This window comes from Onychostoma macrolepis, chromosome 22 (genome assembly GCF_012432095.1).
Source record: "Onychostoma macrolepis isolate SWU-2019 chromosome 22, ASM1243209v1, whole genome shotgun sequence".
NCBI classification, from domain to species: domain Eukaryota; kingdom Metazoa; phylum Chordata; class Actinopteri; order Cypriniformes; family Cyprinidae; genus Onychostoma; species Onychostoma macrolepis.
Genome location: NC_081176.1, coordinates 22,621,263 through 22,637,383, shown reverse-complemented (window position 1 = coordinate 22,637,383; position 16,121 = coordinate 22,621,263). Strand labels below are relative to the sequence as shown.

Sequence of the window (16,121 nt, the reverse complement as noted above, 5' to 3'; positions counted from 1 at the left end):
ATGTTATTATAAAACACATTCAAAATTGGACATTATATTAATATAACTAATATAACAAATATAACCACTAATGTTTAAGTCCTCAGTCTTTTTCAGCCTTGTTATTGTTAAAGGTCTTGCTAAATGCATGAAATCTTAATTTTTGTCATTGGAAGAAAGAACTCTTTCAAGAACTGCTCAAGAATCTTTAACATAATTGCAGGTTATTAAAAATTTAATTAAAATTCTTTGTTTCTGTTGTTTTTTTTTTTGTTTTTTGTTTTTTTACTTTTTTATTAATTTTTAGTTTCTGAATAAGAATAATACACAATTCAGATTCTAAACATTTTATTCTTTTTAACAAAAGTAAAAAACTTGAATCAAGCACATTTAGTTTTGACTTAGAATTGAATTTTTGTTGCTTTTTTCCCCAAGAAAATAAGTTTAATTCTTAACCGGTCATGAAGTAATCCATTGCTAGACTTATGTTGAGCATCGCATTCAAACTTTAAACTAGGGATGGGCATTTTCCAAAAATATTGCATTCAAATATTTGGGCTCATAAAAAAAGAATATTCAAATATTTGTTTATTTAACTGAGGTTTAATGAGAGAGAAGTTTTTGTCACGATTTCTGAACAAGCTTATAATTAGCCGCTATACACAACGTTCTACAACAATGTTACGTTATATCTCAAGGTTTTATTTTGGTTGAAAACGTGTAAACAAAAAGTTACACGCATAAAAAAAAAAAAAAATCATTCAAACTCAAGCAGAGCAAACGGAAAAATCACGCAAACCCTGCCAATTACAGTACAGAACGTACATAGGCCTACACTCAAGTCGGCCTATATTTATCGTGTTTACATTGTTTCACATTTTAATGCTGAGAAAAACAATAATATCCACGTGCTCGGGTGAAAGTTTGTTCCTCAGTCTGATAACAATAAGAACACGTGCCGACAAAGATACCGTGTGCTAACAGTTTCTTAGCGCTTTGTGTTAAACCACCCTCGAGGAAACTTATACAGTTATTGCCAAAAATATCGGCATCCTTGGTAAATATGATCAAAGAAGGCTGTGAAAATTAATCTGCATTGTTAATCCTTTTGATCTTTTATTTGAAAAATTCACAAAAATCTAACCTTTCATTGGATAATAAGAATTTAAAATAGGGGGAAATATCATTATGAAATAAATATTTTTCTCTAATACACATTGGCCACAATTAATGGCACCCTTTTATTCAATAATTTTTGAAACCTCCATTTGCCAGTTTAACAGCTCTAAATGTTCTCCTATAATGCCTGATGAGGTCAGAGAACACCTGACAAGAGATCAGAGACCATTCCTTCATCCAGAATCACTCCAGACCCTTTAGATTCCCAGCTCCATGTTGGTGCTTCTTCTCTTCAGTTCACCCCACTCATTTTCTACAGGGTTCAGGTCAGAGGACTGGAATGGCCAGCAGAAGCTTGGTTTTGTGCTCAGTGACCCATTTTTGTGTTGTTTTTGAGGTTTGTGTCTGGATTATTATACGGCTGGAAGATCCAAACATGGCCCATTATAAGATTTCTAACAGAGTCAGTCACTTATAGATTTTTTTATCTGTTGGTATTTGATAGAATCCATGATGCCATGTGTCTAAACAAGATGTCCAGGACCTCCTGCAGAAATATAGGCCCACAACATCAAAAATACAGCAGTATATTTCATTGTACACATGGGGTACTTTTTATCCCTCTGTTCACCAAACCCATCTTGAGTGTTTGCTGCTAAAAAGTTTAGTTTAGTAGACCATAGAAGCCAGTCCCATTTGAAGTTCCAGTCGTGTCTGATAACTGAATATGCTGGAGTTTGTTTTTGGATGAGTGAGGAGAAATTTTCTTGAAACCCTCCCAAACAACATGTGGTGATGTAGGTGCTGTTTGACTATTTTTATTTTTTTAAGGTTTTCTGCCCCCGAGACTCAACTATTTTCTGCAATTCTCCAGCTGTGGTCCTTGGAGAGTCTTTAGCCACTCAAACTCTCCTTCTCACCGTGCATTAGGACGATATAGACACACGTCCTCTTCCAGGCAGTTTCGTAACATTTTATGTTGATTGGAAATTCTTAATTATTGCCCTGATGGTGGAAATGGGGATTTTCACTGCTCTACCTCTTTTCTTAAAGCCACTTCACTAATTTGTGAAGCTCAGTTATCTTTTGCTGCATCTTTTGTGATGGATGATTATGGGAATTTGGGCTTTGTTTTCCCTCCTATTTATATTTCTGTGAAACAGGAAGCCATGGCTGGATAATTTCATGTTCATAATCACCCTGGAGTGCTCAAAATTGTGAATATGAATGGGAATATACTTCAGAGATATTTTACTCATAAGAATTTCTAGGGGTGCCAATAATTGTGTCCAACGTGTATTTGAGAAAAACATTTATTTCATAATGATATTTCCCCCCATTTTAAATTCTTATTCAATGAAAGGTTAGATTTTACATTATTAACAATGCAGATTAATTTTCACATCCGCCTTTGATCATATTTACCAAGGGTGCCAATAATTCTGACCACTACTGTATGTGTCTCAAGATCATTTCATTATCGGATATGCTCTCTTCTCAGCTCATGAGTGTACAGCCGCGCTTACCTGCAGTAGTGAATGCACTCAATGCATTGATGGACAGCTGTCTTTCCTCAGCTGACTGATGTTTGGATTTCATGTGATTTTTCATTGTGGTGATATTATGATAAATCACAATTCGCTAATTCATTTGATCAGAAGTAATTACATTTTGTCAGATCATTTAGTAAGATTATTTTGATCAAAGTAATTCCAAACTTCGCGAGGCAGATGACTACATTCTGTGATCAAATATCAAAACTTGTTAACACACTCCATAGCGCCACCCAGTGCATTTAGTTATAACTGATAGGATTTATCATGGATTCCCTGCATTTACGGCCAGCAAATCAACACATAGTAAAATTTGAATTGGGATTTTATACATTCTGGGCTCACATAGTCTCTTGAAATGTTTAAACATAGTCATTTTATTAAAAGGTATTAGCCTATAAATCAGAATGTGGATTTTTTAACCTTAGTTATTAGGCAAAATCCAATATCGTTTAACCTTGAATGGTCTCCTTGTGCTAAATTTGATAGTTGTCGAATACAGCTAGGCAGTGAAAACTACATGCCCGCCGCCATCAATAAACCATGAGAGACATTTGACATTAGTTTGAATGCAACTCTGAAGGTAAGTCTGGCAATGGATTACACCATGACAGCTTAAGAGAATGACTTTTACAAGACTCTCAACAAGCATCCAAGATCGACTTGTATTCCCTTGAAAGAAAAAAGAAGCAACCAAAAAATGCTGAATTGTGTATGCAATCACGCATACGCCGATATCATATCTTAAAGTCCCCAAGGTTTGATGGATATGCATAGGAGATGCCGGATGAGTCGGTAAGGCGTGCATATTTGATGGCGCATTTGCTCTCCGAGCGAGTGGGAGGGTGAGATCTTCAGATCCGATTTTAATCGCCATGGCGGATTTTTTGACGAAGCAAAATCTCCTTGTAAAGCAAGGGCTTTAAATACTGGAGCAGATTGAAGAGGAGCGGGGCGAAGGAGGTATAAATATTGCATGGGCCAGGCCTGGAGAGAGATGTTGATGAAAAGGATGCGAACAGGATCTCCTGCCTTGTTCCCCCCCCACCACGAAGATCCCCCCTCCAGCACCCACCAACCAACACCACCACCACCAAGCGCCGTCTTGCTACTCTACCACCTCTTCAGCGCTTCGGTTGTCCTTTCCTTGGCAGCCGCTGGCAGTGTTGTGCTGTCAGCTCACACCTAGTCTCCACACTGCTGCCGCCCCGTCCTCCGTCATTCTCCTCCTCCTATCTCACATCCCCTGTCATGCGGCCGCACGTCTGCATTTCTCTTTTTACACTTGTGTCACCAGTGGCCAACCCTCCATCCTTTGCTGTTGTTCCTGTGATGTGTTGTCCCTTTGAGTCATTTACCCAGCATGCTCTGCTGCATCTTCCATCCCCTCTGACCTTATTTTTTTATTTTATTTAACCAAAGCAACGGTTCAAGTCTAAAGCCCAAAAGTATTTTTTTTTTTTTTTTTTTTTTATGTACATCAGCATAGTGCGTACACTTACTGTATGTGCGCAGTTAGATTGTTCTAACAAAATCTACATGAACCATCTTTTTGCCATGCACTTTTTTTTTTTTTTTTTTTTGCATTAGTTAGTTTGTCCACAAGGTGGCAGCAATGCAATGGCCTGTTATTTCACAGTCGTAAAAATGACACAGTACTGGAGAAGCAACAATACTAGTCACTTGTATTGACAAGCTCTTATGTAAGGGGGTAAAGATATATGCGCAACTTTAGAATAAATAAGTACAGAGACATCTTTTTCGATCATGACTTCTGGAGAGAAATAGTGCAGACACTAAACATGGATCGAAACTTTCTAGTGCGCATGTTTTGAGTGCTTGTGTTCGCTGAGAGTATTTTTTGAAAGGCTGTTTATTTAGCTGTATGCTATGCAAAATATAAGTATACTTTGGACTTAAAGGGTTTAAAGGTGTAGTCACATTTATCGTTGAATTTTATGGGGGCAGAGTCCAGTCATTCCAATAGGAATCAAAGTGCTATACACAAAAAATAATTTTGTGAAAGTTGATCGGTATCCCAATTCCAGCCATGTAACTTCTATGTGAGCTGTGCTGCATGCATCGCTACACTATTGACAACAGAAAAACTTTTCGCCCCTTATATTTTTACTGACCGCATAATTAGGGGTGCGACGATAAATCGATTCATTGTTCGGATCAGCGTTTTTTTTTTTTTTTCGAATGAATCTCGATTCTCTCTGTTTTTAACAGCAGATGGCACTGTGTGCTTTAGAAACAGCCGTTCTTAAATTTCTAAAAAGTTGAAGCGATTTGCAAGTGTTCACAGTGGGTTGCGTTTACATTAATCTCGCGTCATAAAAGCATAAAAGCTGAGGTGCAAGTACATTTAACCACTTACATGACTCAGCTGAACGCACAAACGTTCTTCTTTATGAGCATTAAGTGTTCGGTTAAAATCTAGCCTAGAGCGCCATCTGCTGTTGAAAACTAAGCTCAGAATCAATTCCAAAGAGAATCGTGATGCATTTGCAAAATCGATCCATGAATCGATTTATTGTCGTACCCCTAATCTTAATGAAATGCTTTGCGTGAAAGTTGTTCGGCATCCCAATTCAAGCCTTTCTTGGCCCCTTTTTCCTCCCACCTCCGTGTGTTATTTTTGTTTTCTCCACTTCACGCAGAGTGGCAATGAGCCCTTTGAGCTCCCGCCCCTCCTGCAAGCTGCAATCTGTACAAACCGCGTCACGCCACTGTCGAGTGACCCCGGCGGTCGTGGAGATCCTCGGCTGCTGCGGTTCATCTCGTGTCAGCTCAGTGCTCTAAATTGTGTGACAGCGCAAAGCCACGGATGAGACAAGCTGTCAGTCAGGGCGCCCCTGCTGCCCTTTGAAGGCGAGGCCAGGGGGCAGAAAGGTGCCGCAAATGGCCTGTGAAGTTTACATACACTGCCCACTGCTAAACAGATTACCTCTAATGAAGTGTCTGGAGCTCAGGCCGCGTCAGGCCTAATCCTGGCTGGCAGTGCGTCCCTTCGGCTGCCAAAAAAGCCGCCACCCTCTGGCCTCCTCCCGCCGCTATGCCGGCCTCCCCGGCGCTGGGAGGTGCCCGTCGTTAATCAGGCCGGACAGTGCGCGAGCTGACATGCAAATGTAGGTCATTGCATATGTAAATGTGTGATTAGCGAGCCGCATGCCAGAACACATTAGCTCGACTTTGCTCTCAGCATGCGCTTGTCATGCCGCTTTAGAGGCTCATGCTAACATTTGTCAAGCGACCATGCGGGGAGTGAAAGCAATGCCTTGGCCCTCTGCGGACCATCCACTGCTGACCAAATCAACACCATACATGTATCATCTATGGGTCAATGACAAATAAGAGTGTTTGCAATCAACAAAGGAAAAATCTTTTAAAAATCCAGTTTAAAGCACATGTGCCATATGTGGGTAAAGTATGGTTTTAAAAATTATATATGCTATTTTCAAAAGTTTAAATTTCATGTCTCTAAATCACTTGGTGTAACTTAAGAATAATGTAAATATAAGAAAATATAAATATAGGTAAAACCGTTTTTTTTTAACACACATTACGTATTATTAACACTATCACGTGTATCATTACATCATAGAGGACCCATGCAGACATCATGTGGTGCAATTCATTTCCTGTTTTCCTGCACCACATGGTTTTTATTTGGCTGATGAAAGTGTAGCAGTTATTGATTATATTATATAAACATCTATCTGTATTTTTTTTTGTCGTCATTAAAAGTAATTTTAATACTTTAATCAGTGTTATTTTGGCATTATTTCTACTATTATAATATTTTAAGTTAGCTTTTATTTTACATTTTCAGTTTTAATTTTAATTTGTTTCAGTGACTTATTTGCTTTTGTCGTTATTTTTATTTATTTATTTTTAGTAATTTTAAATAGTTGCCAAAGCAACATTTTTAATTTTCAAAATTAATGTTTTTAATGTTATTTTTATATTTTATTTTAGATTTTAATTAACAAACTATTTTAATAGATTTAGCTTTAGTAAACGATAACAACACTGTTGTTAATTAACGAATACGTTTATCATTGACCCCCTAAGCTACCCTGTATTTTATTAAATTTTTTCTTGGTTTGTATAACCATGAAAACATGAATTTTCCAACTTGTTATTGTGTTCAAATAACCTTTTTTTTTTTTTTTTCTCATAAGCCTCTCTGGATTTGACACAAAATAACTACACGTTGCCGAGAAACCTGGTGTCTTGGATATTAGCTTGATATTGTTAAATTTAGTCAGATCCAGCTTTCTCTCTTCGCTGCAGTGGCAGAAAGAGAGCGCTGCTTCTGCTGCACCAGATGTGTCCCTGGAAGAAGGGGCTGAGAGCGTGTTGTCACATGGAAAAACAAGCTACCTCAGTGTGTTAATTGGATGGGGCAATTCTTTGGCTCACACCTTTTTTTTCCCCTTAAAGCTGTCAAGTTAGAAAACAATGAAATTCTTAAATTGGTCGCCCCTTGATCTACATCCACCCCTCTGGCGTCTAGTCAAGTTGCAGTGCTTCCTGCAACTCATTTCTTTCAGTTCAAACCCGTTATAAATATCAGACAGTTTTACACAATAATGTTGATGGATCTGACAGATCGTCCAAGTATTCTGGAATTGTAAGAAAGACAAAGTCGTTTGTTGCTACGACTGAATATCCAAATGGATGAACGCTTCCAGGAGTTGAGCGTGAAGTTTAAGCTTAATATGGAACCATAATATGAAAATACTTTCCATGTCTATAAATAAAAGAGATTTAGCATGTTTACAAGAATACAATTGTGTCATCCTTCCCCTTCCTTTCGCGTCTTCACAATGTAATTTGCCTTCAAGGCCGTCTTATGGCCGTCCTCAGGTAGTTCTCCACGACATGACGTTGCGTTCCACTATATGTCACCTCCTGTTGCCAGAACGTTTGCGGGATTAAAGTTTACACTCGAAAAGCCTCTAAAGGTCAAAGTGTTAATTAATTAATTAATTTATTTGCTCACGCCATCTCCGAGGGGCTAATTCCGGGTTTTGTTTAGATTTTTAATTTTAGAGCGCAAGTGTCAAAACGCTGCACGGATTCTTGGGAAGAGCACTCGGGGCAGTTTGTCACTAACTGGTCCAGCATAAGTCACTTCAGAAGTAGGGATGTCACCACTCGCTTGATTCGTCCAGACAGTATACGGCAAAGTTTCATATTGTGCTTTGGATTCAAAGTGGATGGTTAATGTTGATTCGTTCCCACACTCTCTTGCCCTGACATATCGCCCTAATGACACCTATCCCAGATGCCCTCCAGAGTTTTCTTCCTTCTCTTGGCATATAAACAAACACAATCATGGAGTTTGGCTGGCAATGGCCGATCTGTGGGGACATGTTTGTTTTGTCTTTTTAAGTTTAAGATGAATGGAAAAGCATAAAACGAAAGCTGTGTGATGTGCATTTCGCTTTCTTGAAATGTTCTTTTGTTCTTCATTTTCAGAAAGTCCAACAGGATATGGGCTATAACAGTTTAGCCAATTTTCACATTATAAAGAAGATCGGAAGGGGACAGTTCAGCGAGGTTTATCGAGCTGCATGCATACTAGACCATACACCAGTAGCTTTGAAAAAAGTGCAGGTAAGAACTCTTACTTACATACATACATACATACATACATACATACATACATACATTAGGGATGTAACGGTATGAAAATTTCTTATCACGATTATAGTGACCAAAATTATCATGGTTATATCAGTATTATCAAGGTATTGCTAAAATGTGCTGGAGATGTTCAAAAAGTACCGACACACAAATCAATTCACCAAGTTTTATATTTAAAAATCAACAAATGAAATGACTTTTTGTTTGCGTAATCACTAAAACAATAACATTACCAATGATGTTCGGATTTTAAATGACAACAGTTTAATAGCATGTTCAAATATCTAATGTAAATGTTCAAATAAAGCTTTGAAAAAGTTTCCTATAAAGGTAAACCTCACATTTCAGCCTTTAAATAAAGAAAAGGGTTAAGTCAAAATGATAATTGATTAATAAATGATTATATGTATTTTATCTGTTCCATAAATAATTCTAGATAACTTATCTGTATTGTTTAAATGTGTAGAATCCACATAAGCTTGTTTTTCATCAACCGGTCAAAATTTACAGCAGGGCATGCAAATTCGGTCTGTTTTTGGCCAGAAAATCGTTACATCCCTAACATACATACACACATACATTTATTCATTTATTTATATATGTGTGTGTATATATATATAAACCAGGGCTTGACATTAAGCATTCTCATGTGGTTGTCCTTCGGACAAGTAAATTTGTCATTTACTTGTCCGAGTATAAGAGTTACTTGCCCGGAGACAAAAATTGAGTTATAAATATAATTATTTATTGTAGTTATACAAAACACATTTAGTTTATTTAGATTTTTCTTTTTAAATGATATAATGAACAAAATAATAAAGTGTGATTAATACTATTATATTTTAAAATAAAAAGTTAGAATTAAATACAATTATTTTATAGTAAACTTAAAAATAAAATGCTAATATTTAGTTTTAATTAGTTAAATTTAATCAGTCAATTAGTATAATAAAGACATTTGGGCTGTTACCAAACAAATGAAATCAGTATCAACAAAATTAATCTTTGCAATGCAGAAGAAACAGAAGCTGCATCTGAAGTGGGATATATTTACCCACTATTTAATGCAGCTCTGAGGGACATGGAATGCTTTAATCTGCAGTTACAAATGAATAAATAATGTTTGGATACATAAAACGTTAAATACTCATATTTGAAATTATTATTATTATTGTTTTAAATACTGTAAATGTGAAATTAAAACCACCAGTAGGTGGCATCAAGTCACTGTTAATAAGTGAGTCATTGCGACTGAATCAAATCATTTAAATGGTTGATTCGTTCAGGCACAAACCCTCGTCATGTTGCTCAGAGACGCAAAACAGCACTGTGGCTGTGTTTGGAGTTATTTTTGTTGGTAAATAGAGCAAAAACAGGCAATATGGTGTCTAAAACGTAAGTTTCTTAATGTTAACTTTTATCACATTTGTAATCATGATGATTTTTGAAGCAAAAAAACAAACAAAAAAAAACTGCGTTCGATCTTCGTGTGATATTAACTATATGAAATGATATAAATGCATACATTTTCCTCCCCCATGTCTTGAATTTTCTGATCATTCTTCATGCATTGTAATTGTAATACTGAATCATGCAGTGAAAGAATGCACGTGAGCTAGTCTAACCTAGACAACTTTACGTAATTATGCATGCACTCTTTGTTTGATTCTTGCAATATACTCGTTAAAACAACAATTACGAAATTATCGCAAACGATATATAATCGCACACCCCTATAACAAAGGCTATATCACAAATAAAGGCAGTTATTATTGTTTTTGGTATTGACTTTTTCAAGTTACTTGTCCGATTGGGCAAGTAAATTTCTCTTTCACTTGCCCGTCCAAAACATGCACTTGTCCTGGACAAGCGTTAATGTCGAGCCCTGTATAAACCCTTTTTTTTTTTTTTTTTTTAACTTATCAAAGCAACTAAAATAAAAATTAATAAAACCTATATGGACAAAAAAAAGACTAGTAAAAATGACAAAAACAACAAAATTCACTGAAACATAAAAATGGAAAATACACACAAAAATTAAAAACTCAAAATATATAGATATAAAACTATAATAGTATCTCAGTGATACTAAAATAAATCTCATCATAGCTAAATATAGTGGCTGTTTTAGCCAAAAATATATACATAAATGTATATATATATATATATATATATATATATATATATATATATATATATATATATATATATATATATATATATATATATATATATATATATATATATATATTTTTTTTTCATCTTTGAACATTTTATAATATTTCAACAATGTATTTGCTCTGAAATGGCTTAAATGCTAGGTTTTTTAATATTGTTTAAATTTATATTATTAAATGTTAATATTCTGATCAAAAATTTAGAGTGTATTGATTTGCAATAATTTGCAACGACTTTAATCCAAAGTGTGGAATATTTATTACTTATTTATGTATATTTATTTACTTTTATTTATTTATGTATTATTTATTTGGAACATTGAGTCATTAATTGCACATAACAAAAACATTATTATAAGATAAAACAGTACTGGATATTATAAACATTTTTCATACGAGTTTAATCCAAAGTCAGTGGCTAAGCAAGTCTGGAATTTTAATTAATTAATTAATTAATTAGATTGTTTCTTGGAACATTGAGTCATGAATTTTGCATAACAAAAATCTTATTATAAGATAAAACGGTATTGGATTGACTGATTGGAAAGCAGCTAAATCCTTTTTTCATAAACACAGTCATCAATACATTTGTGCAAATTTCGTTTGAACAGAAGCAGGCATCTGATTGGCTATTACGCTTATAATCATGATTGAGTCTGTTTCTTCTCCTGCCATAAAGCATATTCACAGACACAGCCAGCTAAAAAAAAAGCTCCACAGTTTCCTCCGGATGTGCAAAGCAGACGTGCTGGAAGAAATAATTGGCAAGCTCAAGATTAAAAGAGCGGTGTGCGGTTACTATCGCTTCTGCTTTCCAAACTCGCACACAGCGGTCGCTACCACTGACTTTATTAACACTAATGATGAGCCCAGAAACAATTGGCATTTTTGTATATGCCATTAAAAATGACAGGTAGTAACAATCTTGACTCAGTGAATATATCCCATAATGCAGTTCATTCTTGCCACTTGTTTACTTGAAAATTCAAGATTTAGAGCTGCAGATACATAATATTTCATACATATTGCAATGCAAATCAACTTCAATCCATCGGATTTTGTACATGCTTCAAAGCTGTCAGGTTGGATGTCCACTATGGGCAACATTTCCACCTTTTGTGATAACGATAATTATTATATTTGATGTTTTCTGACGCAAATGTTGTGCAACCCTGATTGCATGAAGGAAGAATGTAATATTTGGACTAGTTTCACTCGCTTTAGGTTTGAAAGTTTTAGTTTGATTGTTAGACTTTTGCCTTGAGATGCTCATAAGATTTTCTGTTTGCTGTTTACACTGTGTGCTTTATTATAATCAGGACAGACATGATCAAAACAGTGTTTTAACAGATTAATCTAACATACTGTCGGTGTAAATCAGCTTTTGATATTCTAAAACAGCACAAACAATCTTGCTTTACAACAAGTACAACATAATGTAAAGTCAGACGGTTATAGCAAAATAAATTGTGCTGTCAGAATGCAGACATGAACCTTTTATTTAAATAATTTAAAATTATTCATTTAATTATATTTAGGTAAGAAATAAATGTATACATATAAAATGTATACAAATAAATACATGTATTAATACAAATAAATAAAGATATAAATAATTAGTAATAAATTAAAAGGTAAATAAATAAAACAAGCTTTTTTCACTACAAGTAATTTAACAGTAATGTATTAATAATTAATACTAATTAATAAGGAACTTAAAAGATAAAAACACACTTTTTTATTAGTAAATAAATTAAGTCAGATTAATAAATTAAAATATAAATTATTTTATATAATTAAATAAGTAAATTTAGATTTTTGTGCTATTGGAGTATTTTGGAGAAACATTAGGCCTACAAAAAATTGGGTGAACTAAAAATGAACCCTATCTTCTTGCACAGTTCTCCTGACCCATTAACTCGGGTGAATCTGGGAAAATAGGGCTGCTTGAGGCAGGAGAGGTGTAGATGTGGTGGGCAGGAGATTGGGGTTCCTGGGTTTCAGTGTGACGTACCCCCTCCTTGCTCAACCACCCTGTACCAGTAACATTTTTTTTTTTACTTGCTTTTTCTTTTTCTGTCTTTATGCCATAACTCGCTTTCTCCTTCCTCTTTCTCTCTCCCTTTTGATCTTTTGATAGATATTCGACTTGATGGATGCCAAAGCTCGGCAAGATTGCATCAAAGAAATAGATCTCCTGAAGGTAAGAAACCAGAGAAAAGAGAGACCGACACCATGTGCCGCTATTAGGATCTCTAAAGGTGCCTCTGCCGAGACCCGATACCAGAGAAACACAGGGAGAGAGAGATTCAGAAACAGAAAACAATTGATCTGGATTAGACCTTCAGCTCTTTCTATCTCTCTCTCCCCCTCTTCCTCATTCTCCTCTCTCTTTCTGTTAGGCAAGTGCAGAACACGGTCCTCTTTGTGTCGTTCCTTCAGGCCAAGATTGACTCTTGTTTTTTTTTTTTTTTCTATGCGGTGCCACAAAATACATTTTTTCGACAATAAGCATTTTCAGACCAGGAGTTTTAAATTATTTATTTACAATACATGCCTTGCCAGCATTTTAATTGGCCACAAAGCCATAAATATGATAAATGGATTTATGGTTTTGTGTGGTTTTAAATAATAATAATAATAATAATAATAAATATATATTAGTGCTGTCAATCGATTAAAAAATTTAATCACAAATTTAAAATACTAGGATTTACCTGTAAATGTGTTGAAATAAAGAAATGCATGACAAACTAGTTTAAGGAAACAGAACCTTTCACACTTCTGCCACATAATCCTTATTATTCTTTTATCATTATTCTTTTGTTTTTATTCAGCCATTACCAGCCTTTATACTGGCAATAAAACGTTTACCAAGCCACATCGCTTCAATCCCAGTATACATTTACACAACTATTATCAAAAGTATTTCTAAATAAATACAACAAAACATTTTCTTGCGACCTTACGTGAAGTATTATGACAAAATGCATTATAAAGAAGAATTGGACCTGTTCTGCAGCTGCATTAGAGATAATATTAGCATCATGCTAATTAGATGAAATTAATAGTACACTTTTACTCAGAACTCACTTCAAACGACCATCGAGTGTTTGTAATAACTTCCTTTTACGATCACATGTGGAATTTGGTCGTTTACTGTTGTTAAAATATGCTATTTATAGCCTTTTATATCGCTGCACAAATTAGCATTTCAGATGTACACATTCTCAAGAAAATCACATACAAATATCCTATCGTAATCGTGTGTTTATTATCTAATATAATCTATAGTGGCTGTTGTCATGTTTATTTCTACTGTGTAAAAGCCTTAACACGTGCTCTGCTGAAACTCACGTTGTTTGTGATGTTACAACCGCCTCTCCCTTCAAGTTGTCACGGATACATTCCAAGTATAATACACATTAGTAAAAGGATCTATTTTCATTTTTGTCTATATACACTTTGGGGCGGCCGTGGTACATTATAAAAGTAGCCCAAAAAAACGCAACCCACGGTTCTGTAATTTTTCCCACGACTGTATTTTCAAAATAGCCCACTTGTGCCGTTACCCTGGCAACACTGGCGCTGTACCCTCATCACACAATGATAGATAACCTTACACGCTGCGATGACAGGAAGAAGTTGGGGTCAGACCTTATCAAACGATTAATTTGCGTAAAAAAAAATATTAACGCGTTAACATTTTCCGATTAATCGCATGCGTTTGATGTTGACACCCCTAATATAAAAAAAAAAAAAAAATATATATATATATATATATATATATATATATATATATATATATATATATATATATATATATATATATATATATATATATATATATATATATATATATATATATATATACATATATAATATATTCAGATTTCTTAGTATTTATTCATACTTGTAACTTACAATGAATAATAAATATGAATAATAAAATACTATTGTGTGTTTATATTTGTAAAAATTATTTATTAATTATGTTATTATTTATTTAACTATGTTTGTTTATATATTAATTAATTTATTTATTTATGTTGAGGATGTAGGTAACACTGCAACATAAAAGAAATTTAGCACTTTCTTCCTTGAATCTTTTAATGTTTTTAACATTTTTTTTGTTTGTTTTTTAATAAATCGTTTGGAGTTCATCAAACCACCTTAAACAGGCTGTGGCTTGCAGTAGCACAAGCTCTAACGAAAGTTAATGACAACTCCAATAAGAGCTGACGTCTAGCTGATCTGAGGTGTCTGGATTCTCTCTCTGCTCTGTTGTGTCTTTGTATCGGTTGTCGGATAAACCTTCCTTGAACACACGCAAATGCACACACACTTCTCTATGTTGTCATGTTAATTGCTTCAGCTCCGATTGCGTCCATTGTGGAGCCAGTTCACGTTCTGTCTCCATCTGTAGGCATCTTCTTTGAGACAAGATAATTGCTGCCTTTTTCGCCCTGCTACTTTTTCATATTCTTATTCTTTTGTATATACACTAATAATCTGACAAAAGGGCTGTTCACACTTACAGTGATCTCCTGCGACAAAGTTGACGAATTTCGGCCATGTGACAAAGTTGAGACTTCAAATGAGCTTCATAAAGGATTTGTCTTTGCCCACATGCAGGAATATCATCGAATTATGAATGTTTTTTGTGGAAACTGACAGTACAGTGACCCACCGACCTCCAGACTCTTTATGAGAACATAAAGTAGAAAGAAGCTAGGTAGCACTTTCAAGCCCCCTGAGATACCTTCAACTCCCACGGGAGGAAGCGGAGGTGGCGGGTGAAGAGGTCATGTTGCTGGCGGGGTGACGGAGGTCGCCGTCACGCTCCTTAACGACACTTTGCCAACCGAATGCACTGGGGTCAGAGGCTGCCGCAACGCTGGTTTCTCCTCCTCTTCCTGTCTCTCACTCGCCCCCTTTTTTTTGTCTCCTTTACACAATCATTTCTACTCCAGCGCTAATGAATTCAGTCGTTATAACCAGCTCACCTCAAGCCGCTAACAAGCCGATTGCGTGGAACACAGACTCGTGCCTTCTACCTCAGTGGACAAAGTTGGAGAAAAATACGAAAGAGTCGCAAATCAGAATAATGAGCAAGAGCCGCCCCTCCCCGATGTATCTGTCTATTTGTTTTTCTGTCACTTTGAAACCCCTCCCGTTTTCCTTCGTAAACAAAATTACGCTGTTATGCGGAAATGTTTTGCTCTCAACAGAAGTCGCAAACCATTTTGTAACCGCCCTCAGTTGATTTCCTCCTCTACTATTGCAATCCATTTGAACTATATTAACATTTCGAGACTCCAGAGGAAGCAACGAGATTGCGAAATCGCTTGCAGGACCCACAAGTGTGGCTTCTCATAATATAATTGTCACTCTAATCGGCCTCGTCGTAAACAGAGGGTGTACTTAATATTGTTCCCAATGGAAAACAAGAGCGAAATTACAGCGTTTAACGTGATTAAAGTCAACATCACGCCGCGTTTCATGTCCGCCACATTGGATGTGCCAGCTAAGGGGAAGCAAGAATGGGGCTGACACCGCCGGCTGCACTCGCTGCAGCTGTGTGATCCAAAAATACATCTAACGAAAGTCACAGGATGGCGACAGAGGCGCGCAC

The 16,121-nt window shown here is 35.6% G+C and overlaps 1 protein-coding gene across 2 annotated transcripts in view; it reads left to right on the top strand.

Moving 5' to 3' along the window:
• nek7 (NIMA-related kinase 7) overlaps positions 1-16,121 on the top strand; it is an 86,003-nt gene that overhangs the window by 21,819 nt on the left and 48,063 nt on the right. For both annotated transcript variants that reach the window (XM_058759741.1, XM_058759743.1), the window contains exons 3-4: positions 8,142-8,279; positions 12,627-12,689. In XM_058759741.1, coding sequence (XP_058615724.1) covers positions 8,142-8,279; positions 12,627-12,689 — 201 coding nt within the window. The remainder of the gene's footprint in view (positions 1-8,141; positions 8,280-12,626; positions 12,690-16,121) is intronic.